General features: G+C 42.4%; 1 protein-coding gene across 5 annotated transcripts in view; it reads right to left on the reverse strand.

The window, feature by feature from the left end:
• Positions 1–11,127, reverse strand: part of INPP4B (inositol polyphosphate-4-phosphatase type II B) — a 1,184,089-nt gene that overhangs the window by 373,356 nt on the left and 799,606 nt on the right. For all 5 annotated transcript variants that reach the window (XM_069743998.1, XM_069744002.1, XM_069744000.1 and 2 more), the window contains one exon: positions 2,384–2,531. In XM_069743998.1, the coding sequence (XP_069600099.1) occupies positions 2,384–2,531 (148 nt within the window). The remainder of the gene's footprint in view (positions 1–2,383; positions 2,532–11,127) is intronic.

The raw sequence follows: 11,127 nt of genomic DNA on the forward strand, positions 1-11,127 counted from the left end.
TTGGGGTTTTTACACCACCCTTCAACAACCTTTTGAATAGTGGGTACAGCTTCGCGAGGAGGGGTATAGGCCACAAATGCAACATAATTTACCTCAGAAAGGTGAAGGAAATTAGAACAGCTATTTATACAGATATTATGACAGATATTATGACTCTATTCTATGACTGAGCACACTAGCGTACAGCAGCTAAAAGATGCGCCAAAGTCATTAACAGTCGCACGACTCAATGAATTTGGAGAATCTTACTCCAGCGACCCCTTCATCAAGGCTGCTATACAGGACTTCAGTCTTGATGAATCGGGGCCTAAGTATGTATGCTCACATCTGGGCACTTTATACACTTCTTGAATTACCAGAATATATTTATTTCAATGTGGTCCTTATTTTTAAGAGCTATAGGCATTTACTATAAATTGGATTGGAGCTGAAAACAACCCAACAGACAGTAATGTCACTGGCGTGGCAGATACATTTGAACAACTTAGTATGTTCAATATACTCTGCACTTATGGCTTTCAAAGGCAAAGACATTTTGAAGTGGAAATAAAAAATATATATGAAAATTGTATATATGAATAGTTATTTCAATGATAAAATGTTGGCAGACGGGAAGGACGGAAAATTGTTACCCTGGATTAGCCCTATTTATGAAGGTTATTTCTGCTTTCCCTGGATTCATTTGGATCTATTAAAGTCTGGCAGAGAAGAGGCACTTTAACCCCTTCATGACCAGGGGATTTTTCATTTTTCCGTGTTCGTTTTTCACTCCCCTCCTTCCCAGAGCCATAACTTTTTTATTTTTCTGTCAATTTGGCCATGTGAGGGCTTATTTTTTGCGGGACGAGTTGTACTTTTGAACGACATCATTGGTTTTAGCATGTCGTGTACTAGAAAACGGGAAAAAAATTCCAAGTGCGGTGAAATTGCAAAAAAAGTGCAATCCCACACTTGTTTTTTGTTTGGCTTTTTTGCTAGGTTCACTAAATGCTAAAACTGACCTGCCATTATGATTCTCCAGGTCATTACGAGTTCATAGACACCTAACATGACTAGGTTATTTTTTATCTAAGTGGTGAAAAAAAATTCCAAACTTTGCTAAAAAAAAACAAAAAAACATTGCGCCATTTTCCGATACTCGTAGCGTCTCCATTTTTCGTGATCTGGGGTCGGTTGAGGGCTTATTTTTTGCGTGCCGAGATGACGTTTTTAATGATAGCATTTCGGTGCAGATACGTTCTTTTGATCGCCCGTTATTGCATTTTAATGCAATGTCGCGGCGACCAAAAAAACGTAATTCTGGCGTTTCGAATTTTTTTCCCGCTACGCTGTTTAGCGATCAGGTTAATACTTTTTTTTAATTGATAGATCGGGCGATTCTGAGCGCGGCGATACCAAATATGCGTAGATTTGATATTTTTTTTATTGATTTATTTTGATTGGGGCGAAAGGGGGGTGATTTAAACTTTTATGTTTTTTTTATTTTTTTCACATTTTTTTAAACTTTTTTTTTAACTTTTGCCATGCTTCAATAGCCTCCATGGGAGGCTAGAAACAGGCACAGCACGATCGGCTCTGCTACATAGCAGCGATCTGCTGATCGCTGCTATGTAGCAGAAATGGAGGTGTGCTGTGAGCGCCGACCACAGGGTGGCGCTCACAGCCACCGGTCATCAGTAACCATAGAGGTCTCTTGGACCTCTATGGTTACCATTCACAAGCATCGCCGACCCCCGATCATGTGACGGGGGTCGGCGATGACGTCATTTCCGGCCGCCCGGCCGGAAGCGGTAGTTAAATGCCGCTGTCTGTGTTTGACAGCGGCATTTAACTAGTTAATAGGTGCGGGCAGATCGCGATTCTGCCCGCGCCTATTACGGGCACATGTCAGCTGTTCAAAACAGCTGACATGTCCTGGCTTTGATGCGGGCTCACCGCGGAGCCCTGCATCAAAGCAGGGGAGCCGGCATCGGACGGTATAGTACGTCCGATGCCGGTAAGGGGTTAAAGTAGTGGCTGCCAGCATATAGAATGTGGCCTTGGGATTGGAGACGTCAACAATACATTTCAGTGCCATGCGCCATGACAGTATGCTGTGGCGGAATATGGAGATTTTGCCTTATGGCTATTATTGACTTCAATCCAATGAAATAGCCAATGAAATAACATAGTATATAGTTAACTATGTTACTATATACAATTATTAGGTTCTGTAGAAGGACGTAGATCTGGGGATTTATTATGATGGAATATAGGCTGAACTGGATGGACAAATGTCTTTTTTCGGCCTTACTAACTATGTTACTATATGATAATGTTCTGGTAGCTAATCATTTCTATTGCTGTGAATAACATGACAATGCTCACTTCATGTTGTTTTTACCTTCTGCTGTCTTCTTTTAAGTAAAGATTTAGTAGTTGCTTTGGGATATGAAAAGACATGATGCATTCCGACATCTGCTCCCGAACACAGATCCACTTGTTGTCAGATGCAGGGAATCGGTAGAACTTATAGATGGGATTCTTTAACACTGTTGGGGAAACAGTACATGCTTGAGACTTGGTTCTTTGAATGGAAATCTTAAGCATATTCAGTACATGACCAGTAAAATAAAATATGATACCCAAGCTTTGCCTCTTTCCATGGATATACCACTGTCATCAAGCTTTAAGAGCTGTAGATAAGGAATAAACCACAATGTAATCAGAAGCATTAATTGGAGTACCTAGGACCTATAGCAAATTTGCAAAATCAACAAGGTGACGGTGAAGAAGAAGGTCATCTAGCTTCTGAATATTCAGTTAAAAAACAATATTTATTGAATGTATAAATAGTCACAATACCAATACCATAAAAGAAAAATCTAGAAAACGTGTTTCTGACAACAGTCTTTAGTAACTGCATTACATTACATGCAATGACTAAAGACGGTTGTCTGACACGTGTTTGCTAGATTTTTCTTAAAATATTGGTATTGCGACTTTTACATATTCCATATATATTGGCTTTTAACTGATAATTCAGAAGCTGGATTACCTTTCTTCTTCGTCATTATTTTCCTTGTGGCACCACAAGTCTTCGTATCTTGGATCTTCTGATGGGTGAGCTTACATTTTTCATGTTTCCTATCAACAAGGTGACGTTTATAATGCTTTTGCCTTTACGTGTTTCATAGGGGATTTTAAGCCCCCCATATGACCCCATAACCACTTGATTAAAGCCAACCTTCCTGATACTGGAGGGATTGGCTGGTCATCTAATGTGTATGGTGACCTCCAAACTCTCCCTTGACTGATCGTGGGTTTGTTGGATAAAAATTGAACAGAACTGTCTGTAGCTTTCTCCATTCTCCTCATTGAAAACTCATGGGCACCCAGCTGACCTGAACATTCATATCTATGGGGGAGATGAGAGAGACAGCAGTCAACTGAACAATCAATCAATCGACAGCTGTTAAAGCACCAGGGCCTGACAGTGACTGCTATCCTGTCTAGAGACTGCTATTATGGGCAGGATTACAATAAATGTACACACTAACATAAATAACATTTACAATAGATGATGGTCAAAGAACACCTCCTGCTCCTCCATGCACATTGAACACCTCTGCACAAAAACAGCGAGTATGCCATGAAATTCAATTAACAGCTCCACCCTATTTTTCCCATAATCAATGTGACTGCTGCTCAATATGTTTTTAAAGGGAACCTGTCACCCCCAAAATCGAGGGTGAGCTAAGCCCACCGGCATCAGGGGCTTATCAACAGCATTCTGCAATGCAGTAGATAAGCCCCCGATGTATCCTAAGAGATGAGAAAAAGAGGTTAGATTATACTCACCTGGGCGGGCGGTCCGATCCGGTGGGCGTCACGGTCCGGTCATGGGGCTCCCATCTTCATAGGATGGCGTCCTCTTCTGTTCTTCACACTGCGGCTCCGGCGCAGGTGTACTTTGTCTGCCCTGTTGAGGGCAGAGCAAAGTACTGCAGTGCGCAGGTGTCGGGTCTCTCTGACCTTTCCCGGCACCTGCGTGCTGCAGTACTTTGCTCTGCCCTCAACAGGGCAGACAAAGTACGCCTGCGCTGGAGCCACAGTCTGAAGACCAGAAGAGAACATTATCTGATGAAGATGGGAGGCGCCGGACCGGACCACGACAACCATCGAATCAGACCGGGACCGCCCCTGGGTGAGTATAATCTAACCTCTTTTTCTTATCTTTTAGGATACATCAGGGGCTTATCTACAGCATTCCAGAATGCTGTAGATAAGCCCCTGATTCTGGTGGGCTTAGCTCACCCTTGATTTTGGAGGTGACAGGTTCCCTTTAACGGAAGGAAAATTTTTATATGTATTTATTAATACATTTATATGTATTTTAATCATTATTCTTTATTGTTTTATTGTAAACATGGACTCATTGTTTTAATCATTTTTGTAGTGTTTTTTTTTATATATATTTGTACCACCATTTTATATAAGTGAATTTGATTGGCTGTTTTATTCCTAATTTGTATTGGTTGCTGTCACTCTAAATACTCCTTCTGTTTGTTTTAATTATATCGCCACCTGATGAAGACAGTTGAATCCCTCGAAACGCAAAGTGGAATAAAGGATTAACCCCTTGCGATAATTCTCAGCGCTCCTTTGACCGCGATCTTCAGTACTTGTCTTTAACTGTTAACTGCACACAGACAAGATGGCTGCCCCCATAGTTGTGTATAGAAGATATAGAATAAAAAATACACAATTCAGAAAAAAATAAATAAATTGGAAGAATAGAATATATTTCACTATTTGGTTTTAATTATTTGTAATTCTTTCAAAATAATATTGGCAATTGTTTTCCCTTTAAGAAAGATCAGCATTCTTCTCCAGCAACATGTCGCGTTCAGGCCAACGTTTACGCACCTACATAAATGTGATATATTTAGTGGCGAGTTGTATAATGAAACAAGTGATAAAGCTGACACGTTATAATTCTGCTGGATTTATAAGACGGAGCATAATAAATGCCATGATTACGGTGTGTTTATGCCAGATATGTGGGCTCAACGACCTTCACATCAAAGCCTTTATTTAAGTAACCATTTCAAAACTTCCAGGAAGCACTACATGAACTTCTTTATTCCTCATAAACCCCCTGAGTTATGGCATCTGCATTCACTTTTAAATCGTTTACAGTGAAGAGCCCCAGGAAAAATAATAGTCACAACTCATTTCTATTTTTAAGCATAAAACATAACATGAACGGAATATATAATGGATGCGTAGATAGGCTAAAACATTTAATTTCCAAAAGCATTTGAAGCAGGCTATGCAAATGACTAATGTTCTGCCATCTTCTATTACCTGCGTGCTTGAAGGTAGGGTAATTCATCATTGAAAATACACAGGCTTCTATTACAAAACCCTCATGAGGCGAAGTTCTAGCCGTCCAACATATATGGAAAGGGGCCAATTCCCAACCGCATAATTAAGGAAAAAAACTCTACACAATTCAGATCTAAATTCCAAGCTACAATGAGTGAAGCTCTCCTAATAGTAATGTCAAGAAGTCTTAGCACACCCCAAGGGCTCGTTCCCATGTCTGATTTTCTAGTATGAGTACTATCCCTATTTTCATGTCCGATTTTGAGAAATGTTTGATTTTTATCCAAGTATCCGTTCAAAACCGGCAATACTGATCTATGGGTCCGTGAAAAAAACTGACAGAATTTTGAATAATATGTGTGTGGTCCAATTTTAAAGGGCTGTCAAAAAGGAGAAGGTGGAGAAACTTTTTTTTTTTTTTCTCATTCCACGTATGAGAAAAACTGACACTTGGGCCACACTCTGATCAGAATAATCGGGCCTTTTTTTTGTCTTGTACTTGTGAAAATTGGATGTGTAAATGAGCCCTTCTGTACTCACTGTTGGGTGCACACTCCCAGATATTATGTATCCCACAGTCATGATGGATGCCTACACATCCATGTACGAAACAACCCATTGCATGGTATGCATTCCTTTGTATACAATAAAACAAACAGACGCAAACCTAAGAGACGGAGTCAAACAGAACAGACTTTTGGCTTCTGTCTAGTGAATGGAGGCCAATGGGAACAATACGGAATATGTTGGGAAAAGCTCCTCACATATACTGCAGGCTAGGCGCTCAGATGCAGTGTTAACTTAGCCTTATAAATGTAAACATATCAATGCACACGTGAATTCAAATAGACACCAATTACTGCAATAAGGGTCAGACAAGGCCACCAGAATTCCAGAGGAACCTCAGGTTGGATCAGGATGATGATACATTTGGTAGCGGACTTTTGAGCCAATTACCTGTCAGTGTTTCTTTAGAAGTTGATTGAAAAATAACCTTTTAGTCCACTTTTATATTACTACCTGCCTATTCATTAAAGGGATTTTCTACCTTCTCTCAATCCTTCATGGCAAGATGAGAGGCACTGATTAAAATACAATGACAGGCACCTGCCAGGACATGTACATGGTCGGTAGGTATTGTGTACTCATCCTACCATAATGATTCATACAGTTAAGGTACCGTTACACTAAACTATTTACCAACGATCACGACCAGCGATATGACCTGGCCGTGATAGTTGGTAAGTCGTTGTGTGGTCGCTGGGGAGCTGTCACACAGACGGCTCTCTCCAGTGACCAATGATCAGGGGAAAGACTTCGGCATCGTTGAAACTGTCTTCAATGATGCCGAAGTCCCCCTGCAGCACCCGGGTAACCAGGGTAAACATCGGGTTACTAAGCGCAGGGCAGCGCTCTGGCCGACAGCTTCCCTGCACTGACTGTCAGTGCCGGCCGTAAAGCAGAGCACAGCGGTGACGTCACCGCTGTTACTGCCGGCTCTGACAGTCAGTGCAGGGAAGCTCTCGGCCGGAGCGCTTGCATTAGCAGCGCTCTTGCCGAAAGCAGTTTTGACCCTGTGGACGCCGGGGGACGTGACAGACATCAGAATGTGAGTATGTAGTGTTTTTTTTTTTTACTTTTACAATGGTAACCAGGGTAAATATCGGGTTACTAAGCGCGGCCCTGTGCTTAGTAACCCGATATTTACCCTGGTTACAAGTGAACACATCGCTGGATCAACGTCACACACGCCGATCCAGCGATGACAGCGGGTGATCAGCGACCAAAAAAAGATCCATATCATTCCCCACGACCAACGATCTCCCAGCAGGGGCCTGATCGTTGGTCGCTGTCACACATAAAGGAGATCGTTAGCGAGATCGTTGCTACGTCACCAAAAGCGTGACGTTGCAACGATATCGTTAACGATATCGTTATGTGTGATGGTACCTTAGACTATAAGTGTGTACAAGACCAGACAGGCATTTGTCTATGTGATATCATTAGTACCTTAGTGCAGAAGTCCTGGACACCGTGGAACCTCTTCAGTGACCATTACATTTACAACAAGAAAATAAGTCTATGTTTTGTATAGACCGAGGGTGGTCCCTATAAATAATTTATTCTGGTGGATCCAATGACCCTCCCCCAGTCTGACAGAAGTTGTGCATACAGGATTATATATATTTTGTGTCCGAGTTGACACTGCATGTACATTCATTTGAACATATGTGGTGCCTGATCTGACATTAAGTGGTAGAGTTGCCGATTGGAAGATTAATCCTTTACGTCACACTTAATTAAAGGGTTAAGGCCCCTTCACATTTAGCGACGCTGCAGCGATACCGACAACGATCCGGATCGCTGCAGCGTCGCTGTTTGGTCGCTGGAGAGCTGTCACACAGACCGCTCTCCAGCGACCAACGATGCCGGTAACCAGGGTAAACATCGGGTAACTAAGCGCAGGGCCGCGCTTAGTAACCCGATGTTTACCCTGGTTACCATGCTAAAAGTAAAAAAAAACAAACAGTACATACTTACCTACAGCCGTCTGTCCTCCAGCGCTGCGCTCTGCTTCTCTGCTCTCCTCCTGTACTGTCTGGGAGCCGGAAAGCAGAGCGGTGACGTCACCGCTCTGCTTTCCGGCTCACAGCCAGTACAGGAGGAGTGCAGAGCGCAGCGCTGGAGGACAGACAGCTGTAGGTAAGTATGTAGTGTTTGTTTTTTTTTACTTTTAGCATGGTAACCAGGGTAAACATCGGGTTACTAAGCGCGGCCCTGCGCTTAGTTACCCGATGTTTACCCTGGTTACCAGTGAAGACATCGCTGGATCGGTGTCACACACGCCGATCCAGCGATGTCTCCAGGGAGTCCAGCGACGAAATAAAGTTCTGGACTTTATTCAGCGACCAACGATCTCCCAGCAGGGGCCTGATCGTTGGTCGCTGTCACACAGAACGATTTCATTAACGATATCGTTGCTACGTCACAAATAGCAACGATATCGTTAACAATATCGTTATGTGTGAAGGTACCTTTACTCCCAAAATGGCAAGTTATCTCCTATCCAGAGATTTGGACTCTGCGGAGAGAAATCTTGAATACAGTGGACCTATGCCGGATCAACCCATGCTCCATTCATTGTCAATGGGTCTACAGAAGAAGCCGAGAGAAATACTCTGCTTTATCTGGCAGTCCCATAGAGAATGAATAGAGTGAAGGTGAGCATGTTCATCACTCTATTCACAATGGCGCTGTATAGTGCTCCATCATCAGGATCCCAGCAATAGGGTATAACTTGCCATTTTGGGAATAACCCCATTTAAAATACTGCTTTTGAGGTGCAAAAAGCGAAAGGTGTTTAATTCATACAAAGGATTAGTTTTTACAGAATTTACCAAGTACATCTCCGCTTGTTCGGGATCCTGCGCACAAATCATCTGGATTTGTTTTTAGAATGAGAGTCCTTGAAAAATTAATCCCTCTAATGTTAAGTATATAAAGCTGCTTCAAGACCAGTTTACAAATGAGCAGATAATTAGCATATAGTCTCACTTTCCTTTTATAAATTAGTTCAGGGTAAGGTTTGGGATTTTCTGCTTCCTATTATTTTCTCTTCATGGCTCAAACATTATTTGTCATCTGATTGTTTATTATTGTATTATATAAATCATCTCTGTACGTTGTAATATTGCAGATCTAATCCACTTAATCTTGAAATATTTGCCGTTGTGTGTAAATATGCATAAGTAAGGATAATTAATCACTGTAACAGTGCGCTGCTCTGAAAAGAAATTGAAAATAGAAGAAAATAATATATTATGTGTAAGTGAATTATTTAAAATACCATAAATGAATAAGCTAATATAGATTGTACAGCATTCGCGCTGCCTCCCCACCGCACCATCCACTACGTCTGAAAAAAACAAAGAGTACTTAATTCTCTCTGCTCCAATAGCCACCTTCCACTGTTAAAAAAAAGCAATAGAAGAAAAAATAATTTCCAACTGTGAATGGTCAGAACTCTGGCGTAGCTTTACGCGGTTAGTGAATCCAATTTCTACATTCATTTGGGACAGCCCTGCTTCAGAATTAAAGGGGTGTTCTGATACCTAGGATGACTTTTAAAAACTCTTTTGTAAATTGCTTTATTATAAAACTCCCACCATGCTCTCTATACAGCTAATCTATATATCTGTCACTTTTTCCAATACTCCCTGTGACGTTTTGTTTCAGGAAAACAGGACGTCACAGGAGGATGGATCTGTAGTCTCTACTCTACAGTTTCTATGATCCCTCCTGCACCTGGATGTCAATGATAGAGAAACAATATGGCTGTCATCTTACCGAACATCTTTCAAGCACACATGAATTTGATATATCTATAATTCAGGGAAATATTGCGCTTCTGTGCGTTGCCAGCTACCAAAACTTTTGCAATAGACCCCACAGATGCCAATGTACTCCTCGCTCATGTACAGATCCATGGATTGTGTAAAACTAGAATTATAATAGCAAATACCATAAACTATTACTTTACAATCTGCTGGCCAAATAGTTATCCAATATTGACAGCTACCTGTTAATTGCTCTATATACACATGGTGTTAAGGCTAGCGGAACGCGCCAAATAATAAGATAGATAGAATAAGATGCGTTCGCAGCCCGTGGTCCACCGCGCAGAGATGGAACCTGCTGATGAGTAATGATGGACTATATGACGGTACAAAATGGATTCACACACGGGTTACCTTCACCCTGTGTGAAGAAAGCGAACCCTGTTGAGTCACAGGGCCATGGTACCGCACAAAAGAGCGCAAGCAAGGAGTCACAGAACTCAATCACAAGACTCTGGATTAGAGTTCATCTAGACCTCTTGCACTCGACACCGCAACTGGGGTGTCAGAGTGAATGAAATAATAATAATTATTTAGATGCACCGTTGTGCGTGCGGTGCCCCTCTGGCGGACGCCACTAACCACCCAGGCTTGGGTCAGGAAAGCGCTGTGAAAGCGCACGGCGCCGCACTGGCGGTCAGAGCAATTTGACACTGTTTTGTGTGTCATGTGCTGATAGCTAAGTTGGGCGCTAGATAGCAATCATCCACTTTACACGAGCAGTCATACACAAGGGAGGGGATAATTAATTAACGACTTTCACATGTCAACACACACATGTTTACAAGTGTACACTAGGGCATGGCCAAGCGGCCACGTGAACCTTTTATAGCGACAGTGCTACAAGATCTTCCAGATGGTCCAATAGGAGCCGCAATAGAACCTGAGCATGTCGTCCCGTGGGCATTCTCAGTATGGGAAAAGCAGGACTTAGTCCCATAAAGATCTGCTCGCTGCTGATAAGTGCTGGCTACAAAGGCAGAGCCTGGAAGGATAGTATTAACCAGTCACCCAGTATCAGCCTGAGCTAGACGCTGGGACCGACGTCTCCGCTGAGCAGGCTCCATTGCGGCTGGAGAAGAATGGGAGACTGCAGTGGAGATGGTTTGAGATTCCCCCTATGCAGAGGCAGGAATTAAAACCTTAGGGTACCGTCACACAGTGGCATTTTGATCGCTACGACGGCACGATTTGTGACGTTCCAGCGATATATCCGTGACGTTCCAGCGATCTCGCTGTGTCTGACACGCTCCTGCGATCAGGGACCACGCTGAGAATCGTACATCGTAGCAGATCGTTTGAAACTTTCTTTCGTCGTCTAGTGTCCCGCTGTGGCGGCATGATCGCATCGTGTAACAAA

This window comes from Ranitomeya imitator, chromosome 1 (assembly GCF_032444005.1).
Source record: "Ranitomeya imitator isolate aRanImi1 chromosome 1, aRanImi1.pri, whole genome shotgun sequence".
In the NCBI taxonomy this organism is placed as follows: Eukaryota; Metazoa; Chordata; class Amphibia; order Anura; family Dendrobatidae; genus Ranitomeya; species Ranitomeya imitator.